Source organism: Rutilus rutilus (genome assembly GCF_951802725.1).
Source record: "Rutilus rutilus genome assembly, chromosome: 10".
Lineage (NCBI taxonomy): Eukaryota > Metazoa > Chordata > Actinopteri > Cypriniformes > Leuciscidae > Rutilus > Rutilus rutilus.
Genome location: NC_140215.1, coordinates 27,518,944 through 27,540,028, shown reverse-complemented (window position 1 = coordinate 27,540,028; position 21,085 = coordinate 27,518,944). Strand labels below are relative to the sequence as shown.

Genomic DNA, 21,085 nt, shown 5'->3' with positions numbered 1-21,085 from the left:
GTGCAGAGTGTAGCTCCAACCTTAATCAAATACACCAGAACCAGCTAATCAAGTCTTTTAGGATTACTATAATAGGGGCAGGTGAGTTTTATCAGGGTTAGAGCTAAACTCTGCAAGACAGTGGCCTAGAGTCCTGCACGGGTTCGTGACCAGCAAATTTTGCTCAAACGGGTGAAAAATATCCAACTGTGTCGGATATGGGTGCGGGTCGGGTCGGACACGGAGGAAACACGGGTCTAAACCAAGCGGGAAGGAAGTCGACCGGAAGTTGAAGCCGGCCGCGTGCCACCATCTTGTAGCAGAACTTCACCTGCTGTTAGCATTCCATTGATTCCCATTCATTTTGGCGTCACTTTGACAGCGAATAACTTTACATCTGAGGCGTTTGAAGACTCCATTTGTCCATTATTTATTTCTAAAGAAACACGACAATGTATAAAATGCTCCATTACCTTGTATCTTACGTTACAGCCCCATAGAAGCAGTTTTTGTAAAAGTAGGCTAACGATTGCGTCATAACCACGCGACTCTCTGTCGCACAGTAGAGAGATTACCGTATGGACAGGAGGAGAAGCTCGCGGGCAATCGGGGGGACGTGGAGGCAAAATGACAAAATAATTAATCAGAATACCTAGCAAAAGTTTCTCCTGCTCCTAGCGCATGGACAGCTCCTACTCACACTCTCCGTCTCTGCAAGTTTCGGAAGGGAATGATTCAGATTTCTTATGCCACAGTTACTAGAAGACAGACGGTTGCTCACGTCACATCTACGTCGTCAAGCTCTGTTTGAGTCTGCGCGTCAGGAACGGAAGTCCTAAAAAAATCGCTAAAAATGGGCTTCACTTGTCTCAATTGAGTTCCAATGAGATGACTCTGTCCACTTCTTATACTGTCTATGGTCTAAACACGGGTTTAAAACAAACAACTGGCAAACGTAAAAATATATGCATATTTTTAGGAACACATCTACAAAAATATGCCTGTATTTCAAGTTGATAAAATAATTTAAAATCCACATCAGTTTATTTGTGCCCACGCGCCACGCCCTCCCAGGAATCTATAACGTTACCTAGGCTACTTTCACTTTTAAAAATTCATCATAACCGCGCGCGCGATCTGCTTGCAGTCGTCGAGATGGATGCTGAGGAGTTGAAGAAAAGAGTAGCAGTGGAGATTGTAAAGTTGTCGACAATACGTCATAAAAAATCAAGTCCAGTGTGTGGGAGAAATTTGGAGTTATCTTAAGAAAATATTGTGAAAGGCTTTGCTGCATGCATTTTCGTGTTGGATGGATCGCCGTAAATGTGGAACTTCATCGCCGAGGAAGCACGCAGATAACTGTGGTAACAAACCAAGCAGTTCTATCGAGCAGTATTTTTCAAATTTAACACTGTTAAGTATGTGTGGTGTGCAGGGTAGGGTTGCCAACTGTCCCGAATTAGGCGGGACGTCCCGCATTTTGAGCCTAATTGATTTGTCCCGCACGGGACCTCACTTGTCCGGTTTTTTTACCGCGCTGATCTAATCACTGATACAACAGCAGTGCTGATCACGACACTTGAGAATGATCACCGACACGGCAACACACACACACGACACCTCACAGCTGACCTATCATCATCATCCAATCACAGCCCCCCTCCTCTCACGCGCATCAGTATACGTTGTAAATGCGCCAATTCCTCCACACACAAACAAAAAAGTCGATAATCGATTTGGCATGGTAAAACTGCAAATATGGATCAACCTGCAAAAAAGAAAAGACTGTGCAGCTACAATAAAAATTGGGAAGTAAAAAATATATGGATTAAGCCAGTCAGCGGTGACTCAACAAAAGCCTTCTGTAGTTTATGTCGCAGGGAATTTTCAGTTGCCCATGGAGGTGAGAATGACTTGACTAAACATGCTTCCACAGAAATGCACAAGAAGGCCACACTAGCTAAAGGTGCAAGCAATATCTATGGATTCTTCGGGGTAACTACTGTGGAAACTGACAAAATAGCGGCAAGTGAAGCCTCATACGTGTATCACACCGTCAAACATGGACTCAGCTATAACAGCAACGACTGTCTTGTTAAGCTAAACGGTGTTTTGTTTCATGACTCAAATGTTGTGAAGAAGATGCGCTTGGGGAGAACGAAAGCAGAGATGATCACAATGAATGTTTTAGGACCAAAGACTGTGCGGGATATCCTGAATGATCTATCTCCATCTGAAGGTGAGCCTGTGTTTTACTCTGTTGCCACCGATGCCTCAAACAAGGGGAATAGAAAAATGTTTCCAGTGTGCGTGAGATATTTTTCTGTCTCTGATGGAGTGCAGTGCAAGTTACTTGACTTTTACGAAGATAATGATGAAACTGCAAATGGCATTCATCGAGCTCTGATGAACTGCCTGACAATGTATGAACTGGACATAAAACACATCACAGCCTATGCGGCAGATAATGCGAATGTTAACTTTGGAAAACACCACTCTGTTTACCAGTTATTGAGCAGTGCCAACAGTCGCATTTTGAAAGCTAATTGCCCGGCTCATATAGCTCATAACGCCTGCAAGCACGCCTGTGATCAGCTCTCAGTGGACATTGAGTCACTTGTTTTAAAGATCTACAGCCACTTCTCAGTATCTGCTTCCAGAAGAGAGGAACTGCGTGCATTTTTTGCCTTTGTTGACATTGAGTGGCGTGAAATTCTGCGTCATGTTTGCACTCGATGGTTGTCTCTTCATCCAGCTGTTGATCGTCTCCTGCAGAGCTGGCCAGCTCTCACCTCATACTTCAGGTCCCTTGGGGAGACCTGTCCTTTGGCACTGAGGAGGACTTTTGAGGACGAAGAAAAAACTGCAGCTGCTGAGATTTATCTGTGCTTTTTCCACAACGTGGGGTGTGTGTTTGACACACTTGTTAGAAAGCTGGAGGAAACGAATCTCTGCATCACAGATGTTTACGAGGAGGTGGGAAACTTCAAAGTGAAGATGCTTCAGCGTAAAGAAGACAGCTTTTTTGGATACCAGACCAAGCAGCTGATGGACAAACAGGTGTCAGCAGTACAGAGATCAAAGCAAAAAAATGACTTTCTGAAGTTTTATGACTCTGTCATTGCATATATTGACAAATGGTTTGATTTCTCATCAGAAAATGTAATGATGAAACTGAAACCAATCGGCCTACATAAGGAGCTTTCCTTCACTGACCTGGAGCAGGTGGTGGTTGCCCTCAAAATGACAGAGACCGTGAGTATGGACCAACTCTATGAAGAGTTTTGTGGTAGTAAGGAAGAAATAAAGAATGCCACACAGGATACCACAAAATCCACCAGTGAGAAGTGGGTCACAGTTTTCCAAATTCTAGGGAAAGCCAACTTGATCAACATGTTCAGGATTGTCTCATTTGTCCTCAGTGTGCCAGGCTCAAATGCCTTTGTAGAGAGGATTTTCTCTCTGATGAACATTAAATGGTCAGACTCAAGAAACAGATGCAGCACAGAGCTCATCAAAAATGAACTTCAAATAACTGTGAACTGTGACCTGTCATGTAAGGACTTTTCTCTGGCTGCACAAAAGGACAAAAGACTGCTTGAATCGGTCAAGGGCAGCCAAAAATATCCATGGAAAAAGTAGACTTGGTTTAGCAGAGGCATGCCCCTCTTTTCTTCTTTTGCACTTAAATGTTTTGTCAAGTTTTGTTTTCCAACTTATATATAGTTGAATTTATTTCTTATTTATTTATTTCTGAATTTTTTAAATTTTTTATTTATAGTGAATAAGAATGTGAAGCATTTATTCCCCACCACTGTTTGTGTGCACAGAGGTTGCATGTTCTGAGTCTGCTATTTGATTCCAAGCAAAACTACAGCATACATAAGCTATGTTATTTTTAGTTTGTCACATGCAAGATTAACATGAATTTTACTAACCTACAGTGCAGGAGTCACAAGTGTTTTGTCTCAGTCCTTTAATTGAACCGTTACCTATTAATTTTACTATGTGTCTGTGTTAAAGCTGCTGTAAATGAACAAACTATTATTAAACCTACTGTACGTTGCCAAGGCATGAGTTATGAATTAATATTTTATTAAAGGGATAGTTCACCCAAAAATGAAAATTCTATCATCGTTTACTCACCCTCAAGTTGTTCCAAACCTGTATGAGTTTCTTTGTTCTGCTCAACACAAAGGAAGATATTTGGAAGAATGTTTGAAATCAAACAGATCTTGGTCCCCATTGACTTCCATAGTAGGAAAAAAAATATATACTATGGTAGTCAATGGGGACCGAGATCTGTTTGGTTACAAACATTCTTCCAAATATCTTCCTTTGTGTTCAGCAGAAACAAACTATGCCTTTAAATTAGCTATCATTATGACAAATTGCTAAAAATCATACACTGTATTTTCGCACAAAACCAGCCCACCTTTTGTCCCTCATTCCATAGTGACAAAGTTGGCAACCCTAGTGCAGGGCGTGTTTGAACCCAAAATTGTCAGATGTAGGCTAGACGAAATTGCGTGGCATATAGTGTTGTAGCAGCGTCTGTTCGATTGGTAAAATGTTACAGGCTACTCAGTTTTGTGGTAACGTTAGCCATGTTCTTCATGTACCGGCCTTTTGATAGCTTCGGCTGAAGTTGTCCTTGTGTTAATTGTCGTGTAATAATTTCTGTATGACCTGGCAATAAACATTTTTGTAATTGTGTCTATAATGTGATTGGCTAAACTGATTTTATTTCGGGTGCGGGTCGGGTGTCGGTTCTATTTTAAACGGGTCGGGTCGGGTGCGGTTTTAAGCACTGCGGGTACGGGCGGGTGCGGATTTACAAAATCGGACCCGTGCAGGACTCTGCAGTGGCCCTCCAGGACTGAGTTTGACCATCCCATTAAAACTATCAAATACCAAATACAAGGGTCTATATATATATATATATATATATATATATATATACATATTTATATATATATATATATATAAAATCTATGTTTTAATCTCTTTTTTCCACTTAAAATGCGCTAAAAGATTTGATTGACTGATCTAGTTTTTCATGGTCCCCACCAGCTCCGAGCCCCGTGAATGTGAGCGTGACTGCCGATTCGGTCCCTGTGGCGGGACGCTCAGAGGTTACTTTGGTGACCTGCACAGTTTCCACAGCGCAGTCTGCTGCCGAGGTGTCATGGCATTTGGGCACTTTATCTGATTCTGTGAAGCTATCGACCAGCACTGTGAAACACCTGGATGGGACGTTGACTGTCAAAAGCAGTGTGATTGCTACTCCAACTGTACAGATGAATCAACAGCTTGTCAAGTGTGTGATCAGACATGCTATGTTGAACGAAGAACTGAGAATTGATCACAAGATCGTTGTGCACTGTAAGTGACATGATCCTTTATACTTTATGATATACATACAGTACATTCCTGCCTCAGCTGGTTCACAGTAATTGGTAATTAAAAGGGAAGTGACACATTTTCCACTGATTCATATCCATAAACAGAAGAACTTTGAATAAAATTGTCTGCTAAATTTAAGTAAAAATGGTTCTCTTACGAGAGGTTCTCTCGTATTGCGTAAGCTAGCTTACGCTGCGGGAAAGTCTCCTTTCTCGAGATACTGAAGCCAAAAATTATCCTAATTTTTTAAAACTTGTCAACGCAGTGCGGCAGCCTGCAGACCTAGGGCAAGCGAATCGCGTGCCCATTGGCTGCTCTGCGGCAACTGCAGCAGCCTATGGCTGAGCCTTGCGCGTGACGTCACGTCCAATGAGCGCGCTTGGCGCGCTTAGTGCGTCACAGCCCGTCATTAGGGGTGTGGCTTAGCGTATATAAGCAAGGAACAGAGGCTGCTTCGCTGATTTCTGTCTCTTCAGCGAAGCTCTTCGCATCGCTGATCTCCGAGGAAGCCGCCGTCGAAACCAGCGACCAGCACGCCGAGGATCTCAGCCTGAGGACGCCGGCCGCTCTCCGCCTTCAGCCTTCCCTGCCTGCTGCGCCATCCGGCATATATATCCTTTTCTGCTCTGTGTTGTGTGTTTGTGTGTCCGCCGCGACACACTTGCATCTAAAAGAGCGCGAGGCGTTGTTTCAAATGCCTCGCACATCCTGTGGCTCGTGCAGAGCCGCGCTCAGCGACGGAGACCGCCACGTGCTGTGCGCTCTCTGCCTGGGCTTTGACCACGCTGTTCGCGCTCTCTCTGAGGGCGGCTGCGAACAGTGTGAGGAGTTACCGATGTCGACCCTACGGGCTCGACTCGCTAAATTTGAAGAAACTCCACCTTCTCCGGCCGCTTCTTCCGGGCCACGTAAGAAGAAACGTCGCTCTCAAAGGCCGCCGGAACTGGACGCTACAGCTGAGTGCTCGCCGGAACCTCTCCCGCGAGCCTCGCTCTCTCCTTCCCCCCCACCCTTCACCGACGCGCAGCGGCCGGCCACTGCCCGCACTGCCGTCGCCCTGGGGGATGATGCAGATGATGCCGCTGACAGCTGCTCTCTGCTCGCGTCTGACAGCGAGGAGTGGTCGGGCTCTCACCGCTCCGCCCCCTCGACTCTGGAGTCTTCTCGAACCCGCGCTAGTGTTGACGCAGAGCTTCTCCGCCTCCTCACTTTAGCGGTCGAGAGAATGGGACTGGATTGGTCCCCACCTAAGGAGCCGGAGCCCAATCGCCTTGATGGGTTTTTTCTGCCTAGCCGCCGCCCTGCGCCTGCCTCTAGGTCAGCACCCTTCCTGCCTGAGCTCCACGCCGAGCTCTCTAAGTCCTGGAACGCTCCGTTCTCCACCAGACTCCGCTCGCCAGTCTCCTCGGCTCTCTCCCAGGTGGACGGAGCCGCCGAGAACGGCTATAACGGCATCCCCGCCGTTGAGGATGCTGTGGCAACGCACCTTTGCCCGCCGTCTGCTAGATGGCGCTCAAAGTCTGCCCTGCCGTCTAAAGCCTGCAGGACCACCTCAGCTCTCGCCGGCCGCGCTTTCGCCGCCTCCGGCCAGGCTGCTTCCGCCCTGCACTCAATGGCTATTCTCCAGATCCTTCAAGCCGACCTCCTCCGTGAACTGGACGAGAAGGGCTCGGATCAGTCTGCCTTAACCGATCTGCGCAGCGCTACGGATCTCGCGCTGCGCGCTACCAAGACCGCTGCTCAAGCCATCGGCAGATACATGGCCGCGCTCACCGTCATCGACAGACACCTTTGGTTGACGCTCGCGGACATGAGTGAGTCAGACCGCGCTGTGTTTCTGAACGCACCACTCTCGCCCACCGGCCTCTTTGGCCCTGCGGTCAGCGGAATTGTGGATCGGTTCTCTGAGGTACAAAAGGCGTCGCAGGCGATGGACCTCTTCCTGCCCCGCCGTTCGAGCTCAGCCACAGGCCGCCCTCAAACTCAGCCTCCTGTGCGCAGCTCTAACCAGCGCTCTTCCAGGCCCCCCAGCGCTTCGCAGCGACGCCAGGGCAATCGCCCCAGGTCGCGCTCGACCAGCCGTCACAGACCGCCGCCCCCACGGGGCCCGCGGCCCAAGATCGCGTTGAAGCCCGAGCCCGCGAAGTCCTCCTAGCATCCGCAAGGAGGAAAAGATGGTTGAGTCCCGCTACGGCCGGACCGCCATCAAAACGCACAGCTCTGTCAGTCCCCTATGTTCAGGCTACTGCAGCAGCACACACCGCAGCCAACGAGCCAGTATTAACACTCGCTCGCCTGCACACAAACGCCGTTTTCACGGCGACCCAGATAAATCTCAAAAAGAGTATAAGTGCTTTAAGTGTAGAAAATGTGCCCACACCCATGTGCTCACTGCTTCACACAAGTACAATCCCCATGGTAACGCGCCCAGAGCGCTCTCTCATAAAGCGGCCTCACACCGCTCGAGTACTAAATGTAGTAAATGTGCCCACACTCCCGTGCTCACAACTACTCGCTGCTCGCTCTGTCACTCAGTTACCTCAAATTGCTACGGCTCAAGCCGCAGGGGTATTAAGTGTAGAAAAAGTGCCCACTCCCGTGTGCTCACTGCCTCACACAGACCAGGTTCCCATGGCAACGCGTCCAGAGCGCTATCTCTTAAAGCGGAAACTTTCCGCTCGAGCATCAAGTGTAGGAAATGTGCCCACAGCCCTGTGCTCACACCTGCCCACTGCCCGCTCTGCCAGACAGGTTGCAAACCTCATAAAGCCCCCAAACACTGGCCGTGTCATAAGTGCAAATCCCGCGCCAGCTCACGAGCACGCGCGCCCACTTTCAGACACCATAATCCCCACGCCGCTCTCGCGCCTGGGTTATTTGACAGCAGTTCACGCTCCATCGTCCGAGATCGAGCTACTAAATTCTGCACAGTCGGCCAGCCCTGTTCTTCTGCCCTCGTGTCCGAGCATCGGCGGCGCGCGCGCCGCCCCGTCTTCTCTGATACAGGTTCCCCATCCCGCGCAACGCGGCGATCTGAACCCAGAGACCATTCGACCCCTAGCTATGCATGCAAAAGCATGGGAGGCTATTCAGGGCGCGTCAGAATGGGTGCTCAACACCATAAGACACGGTTATTCGCTCCAATTTGCTCGTCGCCCTCCGCGCTTTCTAGCGCAGACGGAAACGAAAGTGAGTTTGGAAACAGCACATCTGCTTCAAGCAGAAATAACAAAGCTGCTGCGAAAAGGGGCCATAGAACAGGTGCATCCTTCCCTGAGCGAGTCAGGCTTTTACAGCCGTTACTTCCTCGTTCCCAAGAAGGACGGAGCATTAAGACCTATTTTAGATCTGAGACATCTGAACAAGGCTCTCATGAGACGGCCGTTCAGGATGATTACAACCAGACAGATCCTCGCGCAAATTCGCCCAGGAGACTGGTTTATCTCTCTCGATCTGAAAGACGCGTATTTCCAGATCCAGATAACTCCCCGTCACAGGCCATTTTTGAGATTCGCCTTCGACGGTCGAGCTTATCAATACACAGTCCTGCCGTTCGGCCTGTCTTTAGCACCCCGTACATTTACGAAATGCATGGACACGGCTCTCGCTCCCCTGAGGAGTCAGGGAATGCGAATTCTGAACTACTTGGACGATTGGCTCGTTCTAGCGCAGTCAGAGACAGAACTTGTGTCTCACAGAACAGCGCTACTCGACCACCTGGAGGGTCTGGGTCTAGCGGTCAACTGGACCAAGAGCTCGCTCTCGCCCCGGCAGTCGATTTCCTTTCTCGGAATAGAACTGGACTCGGTGGCGATGACGGCCAGATTGTCGGAGCAGCGCGCGCGCCGCATCCAGCGCCTCGCTGCATCCTTCAAAGAAGGCAACCGGGTTCCCCTGAAGGCATTTCAGCGCATTCTGGGGCATATGGCCTCAGCTGCAGCAGTGCTTCAGCTGGGTTTACTGCGCATGCGCCCGCTTCAACGCTGGCTGAGAACGCGCGTATCCCATCGAGCCTGGGCGACCGGCGGCTCGCTAATCAGAGTGACTCAGGTCTGTGTCTCAGCCCTGCAGCCCTGGCTAGCAGCCGAATGGTATCACACGGGAGTGAATATGGGAGTGGTTTCACACCGGAAAGTTGTCTCAACAGACGCGTCCAACCTAGGTTGGGGAGCGCTCTTCGAAGCCAGACCGGTCTTTGGCCACTGGTCAGACCAGGAGAATCTCCTACACATAAACTGTCTAGAGATGCTCGCGGTCGAGAAAGCGCTCATGCACTTCCTCCCTTTCCTCCATGGTCACCATGTTCTAGTCCGCACGGACAACACTTCAGTAGTGGCCTATGTGAACCGCCAGGGCGGTGTCAGATCAAAGCAACTCTGCGCCCTGACGGAACGCCTCCTCGTATGGGCTCAGCACTCTCTGCGCTCTCTGAGAGCATCGCATGTGCCTGGCCATCTGAACGAGGGCCCCGACAGACTGTCCAGGGACAACGTTCCCCCTGGGGAGTGGTCTCTACACCCCCAAACAGTCCAGTCGCTGTGGCGCCGCTTTGGCAGAGCGAAAGTCGACCTCTTTGCGTCAAAAGACAACGCACACTGCCCAGCGTTCTTTTCGAAGAGCGAGGACGCGCTGGCCCAGCCTTGGCCCAGCGGCCCGCTATATGCGTTTCCACCAGTCTCTCTGCTGCCTCAGGTCATCGAGAGAGTCAGGAAAGCGCGCCACACAGTGCTCCTCATAGCCCCGTTCTGGGAGAACCAAGCTTGGTTCCCGGAACTCATACAATTGGCAGACTCAGCCCCTTGGCCGATTCCGGTGCGGAGAGACCTTCTCTCTCAAGCCCGCGGCTCGATTTGGCATCCCCACCCAGAGCATTGGTCTCTGCATGCGTGGAGCCTCAACAATTACATGCTGATCTACCAGAAGGGGTGATGAACACGATCATACAATCTAGAGCCCCCTCCACGAGGCGGCTCTACACGTCTAAATGGTCTGTGTTTAACAAATGGTGCACTACCAGAGGGCTCAATCCACAGACATGTGGGGTCTCGCAAGTATTGTGCTTCCTTCAAGAGCTACTGGACGCGGGCAGGTCCCCCTCCACGCTCAAAGTCTATGTCGCGGCCATTTCAGCGCTCTCTGTTTCAGAGCCGGGCCGCGCATTAGGAAGGAACGAGTTTGTCATCCGCTTCCTTAGAGGAGCGAGGAGGATGAACCCCCCGCGACCCCCTTCGGTTCCTATGTGGGATCTTTCACTGGTCTTAGACGCACTGAAAGCACATCCCTTTGAACCCTTAGAAACTGTGGATATGAAATACCTCACGCTCAAAACCGTTTTTCTGATAGCACTGTCTTCAGTAAAACGTGTGGGAGACCTTCACGCGTTATCCACTAACGCTGCGTGCCTCGAGTTCGGACCCAATGACTCTAAAGTTATTCTCAGACCGAGGCATGGGTACGTCCCAAAAATTTTGGGCACTCCCTTCAGAGCGCAGGTCATTTCCCTTTCAGCCCTGCCGAATACTGGCTGCGAGGCAGATAGTCACCTCCTCTGCCCAGTTAGGGCGCTGAGAAGCTATATTTCGCGCTCCGCCGCCTTCAGGCGTTCAGAGCAGCTTTTTGTTTCGTTTGGTGGGCGCACCAAGGGTCTCGCCGCCTCGAAACACACCCTGTCCAGATGGATAGTCGATGCTATCGCAGCTGCTTACGCATCTAAAAACCTGCAGTGCCCTTTGGGCATTCGGGCACACTCCACCAGAGGCATGGCCTCATCGTGGGCGTGGTCCAGTGGGATTCCCATTCATGACATTTGTGCAGCGGCAGGCTGGGCCTCCCCCTCCACGTTTGTTAGGTTTTACAACCTGGAAGTTCCCGCTTTGCAGGCCAAAGTGCTATCAGTCTAAGTCTCGCGTAAGCCAGCCCACTGTCTGTGCGCGGGCTACGCTGCTGATTTAGCTCTACTGGTTGAGCTACACTATATGGAAGTGTTAGTTGGACCGGCTGTGACGCTCCCTGCCCCATATTATGTGCTTGTGTACTGTGGTATCTTGGCCGCCCAGCTCCGCTTCGCGTTCCCTGGGCTCCCCATGGGATTCATTCAGGATGCTGGGCGCGCGCACGGCGTTGACAAAGGTGTTCCCGCAGCGTAAGCTAGCTTACGCAATACGAGAGAACCTCTCGTAAGAGAACGTACTCGGTTACTAACGTAACCTCTGTTCTCTCTAGAGAGGGAACGAGTATTGCGTAACCCGCCGTGCTCTCGCCACGAGCTCATTTCGCTTCATGCGACAGAAACCAGTGAAGCAGCCTCTGTTCCTTGCTTATATACGCTAAGCCACACCCCTAATGACGGGCTGTGACGCACTAAGCGCGCCAAGCGCGCTCATTGGACGTGACGTCACGCGCAAGGCTCAGCCATAGGCTGCTGCAGTTGCCGCAGAGCAGCCAATGGGCACGCGATTCGCTTGCCCTAGGTCTGCAGGCTGCCGCACTGCGTTGACAAGTTTTAAAAAATTAGGATAATTTTTGGCTTCAGTATCTCGAGAAAGGAGACTTTCCCGCAGCGTAAGCTAGCTTACGCAATACTCGTTCCCTCTCTAGAGAGAACAGAGGTTACGTTAGTAACCGAGTACGTTTTATCAAGTTTCAATGAGACTTAAAATTATCATGTATTATGTACATTCAGTATTTCCTTATGAAAAAGTACACTTTACCATACTTTTAAAAAGAGTACTTATTGCATAAATAAAATACATAAGTGCAAACTGAATTAAATATTTTTGGGCACTTAAAGGAGAACTCCGGTCAATTTTAACATTGAGCTAATTTTTTTGTAAATTTGGAGTGCTGTCAGTACAGAGAACAACGACAAAAATCGGTGTTGCCTACACCGTGTTTTCCTCTTTTTAAAATTTGCACCTTGTTGACTTCAATGGGGCAAGTTTTAAACCTGCTTTTAGGCTCTTAACATCCTTGATGTGTCATTACAAGTGCCCAGCCATGTGAGTGATTCCTTCAGAGTGAACACGGTGAATCTGACTGCAGTAGATGTGAAAGATATGAATAAAATTAATGTTAATTCAGCCAGCGCACATACCTGTATTTACTTCCTGTTTTCGGTTCGAGATCTATTGCTCACTCTTTTCCATGAGATGCATCAAACCTAGTGTTCCTTCCATCATTTAAACAAACCAACTTTTAATCATCCATAAACTCCTCAATAGTGCTCCAATTTTCATCTATCTTAGTACCTCCCCACAGAGTGGTATGTGCATTAAAATCTCCACATAATACGAGCTTTCCATTTCCTCCCTCACACATACCATCTAGCATCTCTCTCAAGATTTTTTATCTTAGTTTTACCTACCCAAATCTCAACCAGGACTGCTTCAATCTCTTTATCTATATTTTAAGTTCTGTAAATTAATCCCCTGGTGAATAAATGTGGCCACTCCACTTCCTGCAGTATCCCTGTCTTTACGTATTTCTTTACGTATATATATTATGAAATCAAGTGATGGTTTTAACCAGGTTTCCTGTATACAGATAATGTTTGGTTTAACATCTTGTTCCTCAATAAAGTGTTTTAATTCCTGACCATTAGCAATTCAACTCCTTGCATTCCACTGTAGAATAGATAAAGTCATTATTAACTGCCACATGGTGCTTGACTATCAGATACCCCTAGTACCATGTTATGAATGGAATCCACTGACAAATCATGAATCTCTAAATACTTTTCTACTGCTTTTTTAATTATTTTAATTCTATCAATTCTTCTTGCCACTTGGGCTGAGCAATTAACCACTTCCACCATAAAAACAAATTGAAATTGAAAATGACATTTTTCTTATCCACAATTAAAGTATCTTCAGTTACTTTATAGCATTTCTGAGTCGTTTGAGCTTGACTAGAGTGTAAAGCTACAGGGGCCATACCTACTTAAACCCTTGATTTTGCTTCTTTGTCAACCTTTTTAATGGCTTCAGCATAAGTAATACTCTCTTTCACCTTAAAGGGATGGTTCGGAGTAAAATCAACCTAGGGTCCTTTGCACCATGACATCGAGCCAAACACCCCCTGGAAAGCCTGGAAAAGCATTACAAAAGAAGAATGCAAACGTTTGGTTATGTCAATGGGTCACAGGCTTGATGCAGTTATTGCAAGCAAAGGATTTGCAACTAAATATTAAGTCTTATTCACTTTAATCTATTTTAAGTTAATCTGTTCCAATACTTTTGGTCACATGAGCAATGGGAGGGTTCAAACAAAAGGTTATATCTTCTAAGTTGTATATCAGATACAGATGTAAATACCTGAAATAAAAACTGAAATGTTGATCTCTTGTCTCATATACATTTTTTGATGTCAAACCCAAAGTCAGTCTACAGTAAAAAATAAAGGAATTGGCCTCACTGTTCCAATACTTTTGGAGGGGAGTGTACATATTTATGTACATACTTATATACAGTACATAATTATTTCATAATTACTTATATTAAAATATGGTTAAATGTACTGACAAGTAGGCCAATTTATGGTGAACCAAAATATAATTTCATTTCTTTTGTATGTCATGTATATTTGTTGTGAAGTTGCAATTTAGTCCATTTAAAATACATATACTTTAAGGAATTCAGTTTGCGCTTTAGTATGTTAGACAACATGTCAAAATAAGTGTAATTCTTTAAATTTATTTAAAGTGTACTTTAAAGTAAAACTTTTCATTTGAAATTACAGTTTCCCTTTAAAATGAAAAGTGTACCCCATATGCTAAGTTGCTTTTTATTTCATTAATATATTATCTATGAGTAGTTTTTATTAAAAAAAAAAAAAAAAAAAACTTTTAAGATTTGAAGTACAGTACACATTCAATACAATTAAGCATACTCCTTTTTTCAAAAGCATTGTATTCTCAATTTACATAGGCCTATTTGTTTTTCATTACTGAGTTGATTTATCTTTTTATCCACCAGTTTACACATTTATTATTTGATTTATTATTTGGTTGTTGATTGGTCAGTTGATCTGTCATTTGAACTGATTGCACACATGTAAACAGGAATTTGTTTAGCTGGATTGTTTGTGAGAACTTTGCAGTCATATGTTTGTGTTTGTGTGTTTTAAAGATCCCCCTCAGCTGGTCTTTGTGAAACCTTTCCAAAATCTCTCTAATACTGAAGTGTATCAGTGTGAGGCAGATGCCAATCCTCCAGCTACACACTTCAGATGGCACAGGTAGGAAATATAATATGCAAGTAGACATGATGTGACTCAAATAATATTAATATCGTTAACTATCAACAAATCAAAGAACAATAAAAAAAGAAAAGTTCTGTCATGTACCGCATTTACCATAATGTATTGTCATATTGAGGTAAAAAAAATAAATAAAAAAAAACCTAAAACATCATAACTAGATTTCATTCTAATGGGATTAAATAACAAAATTTGATCCAATATTAGGGTAAATTAATAGAGGAAAAAATCCTGTATGTTGGCATAATATTGTTTTTCTTCTACATTTTTTATGAAACGGATCTAAATTGTTGTTGACCTGAAAAATCAAGGTTAAAAAACGTTTTTTTTTTTGTTTTGTTTTTTACAAATGTGCAGTTTACACAGAGACGGCAAAGCTTGCACTTTAAACCCTGTTTTCAAGTGTACATTTTAAGACCCCCAAAATGTGGTTTAAATAAATATCCCAAATACATAAAAAGATTTTCCGTTTTATTTGAAACAGTGTTGTGTAAATGCACCCTTAAAGAACAAAACTTAACATACAATATGGGAGAACCTCTTTAATTTTTGGATTATATAGCCTTTTATATGCAAATCTGTGGTCATAAATTAACATACACCTGGGATAATCTGCAAAATAGTAATTAAAAAAATAAAGATAATGACATATACTTTACATATATTTACATATACTTGACTCTACTGTGTGTCAGTTCCTCGATGATCCACAATCCCCCTTTTTTTGTGATAGTTGTTCATGAATCCCAGTTAAACTGTCAGGTGTTCTTCAAAAAAAATCTACAAATTCAGTTATAAATAAAAAACATAAAACAAAATGCTATGTAATGATTGCTCTATAAATCCAACATTTAGCAGATGCTGCTATGTAACAACTGTATGTCACAGTTATGTTCTGTGTCGTTTTCCCTGTCACTTTTTGCCCGAGTTCTAGTTCATTATTAGTTGCTATAATTACCAATTAGTTCTCACCTGTTACCTGTTCTGTTAATGATCTTCCTCTGTGTATTTAAGCCCTCTGTTCTTTTTATTCATTATTTCGCATTAAAGTTATTTTCTCTTCTGTGTATTTATTATCTGTGTGTTTATTAAAGTTGATTCATTCTGCATCACACATCGTCTCTGTGACTCTGTAGATCCTTGAGCATCTCTAACATGTACAGTAATGCATGGTAATAAATATAGTAACAGGAACTTGGTTAAATGGGGAAAGGAATTGCATCCAATCATTTGGATATTAGTGGATATCTAGGCACAATTTGCTTCTGCAAAAAAAGTGCTGAGAGTGACCTGACAACAGGCCCTAATATTTCACTCAGTCTTTTGCCAGGTTTTGTAAATTACTAAGCATTCAGATGGCAGCATGCATTTTCATCCTACAGTCTAAAAACTAAAACTAATCTGATTTCATATTCTTTTTTAATTTTTTTAAAGCAGCACACACCAGATTATCCCCAATGATGCCATTAAAACAGAAGGAAATAAACTCTTCTTCTTGAAACTGACATCTGACCTCAATGGCCTGTATATCTGTGAGGCTTCAAACGAGTATGGTGCAGGAATCGGCTCACTCTACTGGCAAAAAGGTGAATTCCTTTTGCTTACTTTACAAAAACAAAGTTTATCAAGAGATTTAGATGATTGTAATGTGGAATGTCTGACATAACACACATTTTATTTTATTTTTGAGAGTGCATGTTTTGAAAGAAGATACAGCAGTTTGTTTAGACTACAGTATTTATCATGGATCTCTTTTCTTTTAAATACAGAAGCCAACCATTCTGAGCTTTGAGTCCTTCATCCTGGATGTAATTTGGATTAAACTTCATCATGGATATAATAAAACATTTACCATAATTATAATATCAGGTTAGAAAAACAATATATGAATTTATTTATTTGTTTAGTGACCAAGAAATTGTGCTTAATTTAAGAATCTTAAAATAAACTTTCTTCAAGTTATGACTTTTCCCTGTTTTATTTTTTTCCAAAATGATCTTAGACTTTGGACCCCACTGTTGTTAGCAAGGTTGCAGACAGACAGATGAAGATCAGGATATAGTTCAAATGCAGGGTTTAATAATAATCTAACAGACAAAACAACAGAAGATAGTTGCTTCACATTCACATTCACAAACACTTACTCAAACAAGACTGGACAAACACTGAGTGAAGGTGATGAACTTTCACTTTTTGGTGAGGAGATGCTGGCTAGATAATATCAAAAATATAAAAGTCTATAACAGTCTCATAACATATTGAGGAATGGAATGGAATAGAATAGAGCTTTATTGTCATTGTAAACAACACGATTACAAAAAGTCACCATGCTCAACAAATATTATAAAACAATAACTACACATGGGGTTTACATAAAATGAAAATAAATAACATAAGATAGGATTAAATAACAAGAAATTAGATAAGTAAACATGGGATGAAAAAGAGCATCAATATAAAATGATGTGATTAACATGTTACTCTCTGTAACCTAGGTTATTGCACACTGAGGTGTGAGGGATTATGGGTTGCAGAAGTGGTGTTCAGTATTGTCACAGCCCTGGGAAAGAAACTATTTTTCTTCCTTGAAGTCCAAGCAGTGATATTCCTGTATCTCTTCCCAGATGGCAGAAGGTTAAACAGGCGATGGCTTGGATGAGATGGGTCTTTTATGATGTTTCGAGCTCTCGGCAAGCAAAGTGAGGTGTACATTAAGTCCATTAAGTCTCGTAATTGGGTCCCAATGGTATCCTGTGATGTACTTACAATACTTTGCAGAATTTTCCTGTCAAGCCTGATTACAGTTACTACACCATGATGTCATACAGTATGTTATTATACTTTCGATGGCACTGTGGTAGAAGTTCACCAGCAGGCCATCACACCATGTGTGTGTGCAGTCTCTGTACCTCTTATGTTTCACTGTTGTTTGTTATCAGTCTAATGACAGTAGTGTCATCCACAAACTTGACAATATGGTTTGTGGGGTTAGTAGCAACACAGTCATGTGTGAAAAAACTGTGGGCTATGAACACAACCCTGCAGTGCTCCGGTACACAAGGACAGGGTGGATGAGGTGTGTTTTCCCAGCCTTACTGTCTGTGTTTGGTCCGTTAAAAAGTCCAAAATCCGGTTGCATGTGTGTGCATCTAGCCTCAGATGGTGTAGTTTCGTGATTAGTTTGTATGAAACTATAGTGTTAAAGGCTGAACTGTAATCAACAAAGAGAATCCTGGCATTGGTGTTGGTCTGTCCTAGATGCTCTAGAACAGTTGAAATCGCATCAGCTGTCGATCTGTTTGCCTTGTAAGCAAACTGCAGCTCCCTCGAGCTAGTGAGGACATCAAGTTTCAGAGAGAGACAGAGGAGAGGAGATCACAGGAGAGCAGGGAGAGAATGCACAGATTGTTTTCTCTTCTTGACAGATTAAATACACTTTTGCTTATGTGAATTCAAATTTGTTAATTAAAAAATCGTATGCATTATTTTTATGTGAGTTATAGTTTGTAAATGAAACAAAAAAATATTTTATGTGCATTGTTTATTCTTGTAATTCTACGAGGTGGCTTATTCGTACGAATTCATACGACCTGACTCGTACGAATTAGTAAGATTTTTGCAAAATCGTACATATTTTACGAATTGGCCAATTCGTATGAATTCATACGAATGACCTACCCCTGACCCCGCCCCTAAACCTACACATCACGTGGGTTTAGACAAATCGTACAAATTCATACGAGTGAGGTCGTACGAATTAGTACGAATTAGCCAACTTTTTATCATTTGTACGAATTCGTACGAATTGGTTGTGAGATAGCGTTGGTAAATGTAATAAATTATTCTGTAATTTTCTTGTCAATGAATTTGTACATTTGATAGAAAATAAATTGTTCTATTCATTTTTACTTACAACTATTTACAAGATAAGTTACATTTAAAATACGAAAAACAAAATAAAAGTTTAAATTAACAGTATACATAAAATAGATTGTAAGACTGTTATTGAGCTGAGCAGGAGATCCTGGATGAGCTGCACAATAGAGACGCTGGTAAAGCCTCTGCTGGAAAGATATCATCTGGGATCAGTGCATATTTCCACTGTCCACAAACAGGTTTGCGGGGCTGACTCAGTCGACGGCTGCCAGTCACTGAGATCTTCTCAGAAAGAGGAGGAATAAAAGAAATTAACTCACATACTCAAAAGACAGTGGCCCTCCAGGACATATTTTAAGTGTTTCTATTATATACTGTTCATAGTTTAAAAAAAAAAATCTAATATCATAATCTAATATACATGTGTAAAAAGTCTGTTTTTCATAAAAAGTACAATGTTTGCCTCTGAGATGAAGTGGAGTTGAATAACAATCTAAAGTACTTCAAAATTATACTTTAATCCAGAGTAAATGTATGTTGTTACATGCATGTGTACAATGTGTGTATTAACATGCCTAAGACTTTTGCACAGTACTGTATATATATATATATATATATATATATATATATACACTCACCTAAAGGATTATTAGTAACACCTGTTCAATTTCTCATTAATGCAATTATCTAATCAACCAATCACATGGCAGTTGCTTCAATGCATTTAGGGGTGTGGTCCTGGTCAAGACAATCTCCTGAACTCCAAACTGAATGTCAGAATGGGAAAGAAAGGTGATTTAAGCAATTTTGAGCGTGGCATGGTTGTTGGTGCCAGACGGGCCGGTCTGAGTATTTCACAATCTGCTCAGTTACTGGGATTTTCATGCACAACCATTTCTAGGGTTTACAAAGAATGGTGTGAAAAGGGAAAAACATCCAGTATGCGGCAGTCCTGTGGGCGAAAATGCCTTGTTGATGCTAGAGGTCAGAGGAGAATGGGCCGACTGATTCAAGCTGATAGAAGAGCAACTTTGACTGAAATAACCACTCGTTACAACCGAGGTATGCAGCAAAGCATTTGTGAAGCCACAACACGCACAACCTTGAGGCGGATGGGCTACAACAGCAGAAGACCCCACCGGGTACAACTCATCTCCACTACAAATAGGAAAAAGAGGCTACAATTTGCACGAGCTCACCAAAATTGGACAGTTGAAGACTGGAAAAATGTTGCCTGGTCTGATGAGTCTCGATTTCTGTTGAGACATTCAGATGGTAGAGTCAGAATTTGGCGTAAACAGAATGAGAACATGGATCCATCATGCCTTGTTACCACTGTGCAGGCTGGTGGTGGTGGTGTAATGGTGTGGGGGATGTTTTCTTGGCACACTTTAGGCCCCTTAGTGCCAATTGGGCATTGTTTAAATGCCACGGCCTACCTGAGCATTGTTTCTGACCATGTCCATCCCTTTATGACCACCATGTACCCATCCTCTGATGGCTACTTCCAGCAGGATAATGCACCATGTCACAAAGCTCGAATCATTTCAAATTGGTTTCTTGAACATGACAATGAGTTCACTGTACTAAAATGGCCCCCACAGTCACCAGATCTCAACCCAATAGAGCATCTTTGGGATGTGGTGGAACGGGAGCTTCGTGCCCTGGATGTGCATCCCACAAATCTCCATCAACTGCAAGATGCTATCCTATCAATATGGACCAACATTTCTAAAGAATGCTTTCAGCACCTTGTTGAATCAATGCCACGTAGAATTAAGGCAGTTCTGAAGGCGAAAGGGGGTCAAACACAGTATTAGTATGGTGTTCCTAATAATCCTTTAGGTGAGTGTATATATATATATATATATATATATATATATATATATATATATACATTAGAGATGCTCTGATCAGCATTTTTGGGGCCGATCACCGATTACCGATCACCAAAATCATGATCTGCCGATTGCCGATCATTGCCTATCACAGAATGGCAGGGGAATGGGAATCTTTTATCTATAATCTAGCAGAGTTTGCACCATTTGTAGAAATGACATTAACTATGTATTAACTGTACTGGAAAAAAACAAAACAAAACAAAAACAGTAGAAATAGGCTACAGGCAAGATCTTGAAGAACCACCAAGTGTTTATTTAATTGTATTTAGAAAATTAGATAACTTAAGGCTACTGTAGGCCATCTTTCCCAAATAAGGCAGAGTAACATAAAATTATTCCAAACAAAGAGGGGTCAGGCAGACCAACACACATTAGATCAGCTTAATGGGATGGGATCAAATTACACTTACAGTAGGCATACTTGGAAATTGTAGCCTCTTAATACTATTTATTTAATTGTTGGCAGCAAAATGTAAAACTTGATACACCAAAACTGGTTACTGCCACAAAGGAAAAAAGGACAAAACTATAGCAAGTTTTTTTTTCTGTTATTATTATGAACGTCTGATGTAGTTGAGGAACCAACTACATCAGATCCAAAAAATTAAATAATGTAAGCTACTGTAAGCCAATGCCATCCTTCATAAATAACAAGGCAGAGAAGCATA

At 43.7% G+C, this 21,085-nt stretch overlaps 1 protein-coding gene across 2 annotated transcripts in view; it reads left to right on the top strand.

The window, feature by feature from the left end:
- LOC311298600 (nectin 1a) overlaps positions 1-16,602 on the top strand; it is a 70,019-nt gene extending 53,417 nt beyond the window's left edge. The window contains exons 2-5 of one of the 2 annotated variants that reach the window (XM_084421675.1): positions 5,053-5,364; positions 14,511-14,619; positions 16,078-16,226; positions 16,410-16,602. In XM_084421675.1, coding sequence (XP_084277801.1) covers positions 5,053-5,364; positions 14,511-14,619; positions 16,078-16,226; positions 16,410-16,432 — 593 coding nt within the window. In that variant the 3' untranslated portion in view covers positions 16,433-16,602. Of the gene's footprint in view, positions 1-5,052; positions 5,365-14,510; positions 14,620-16,074; positions 16,227-16,409 lie in introns of both variants that reach the window. The other variant, XM_084421674.1, reaches the window with a different exon arrangement.
- The last annotated feature ends 4,483 nt before the right edge of the window (positions 16,603-21,085 follow it).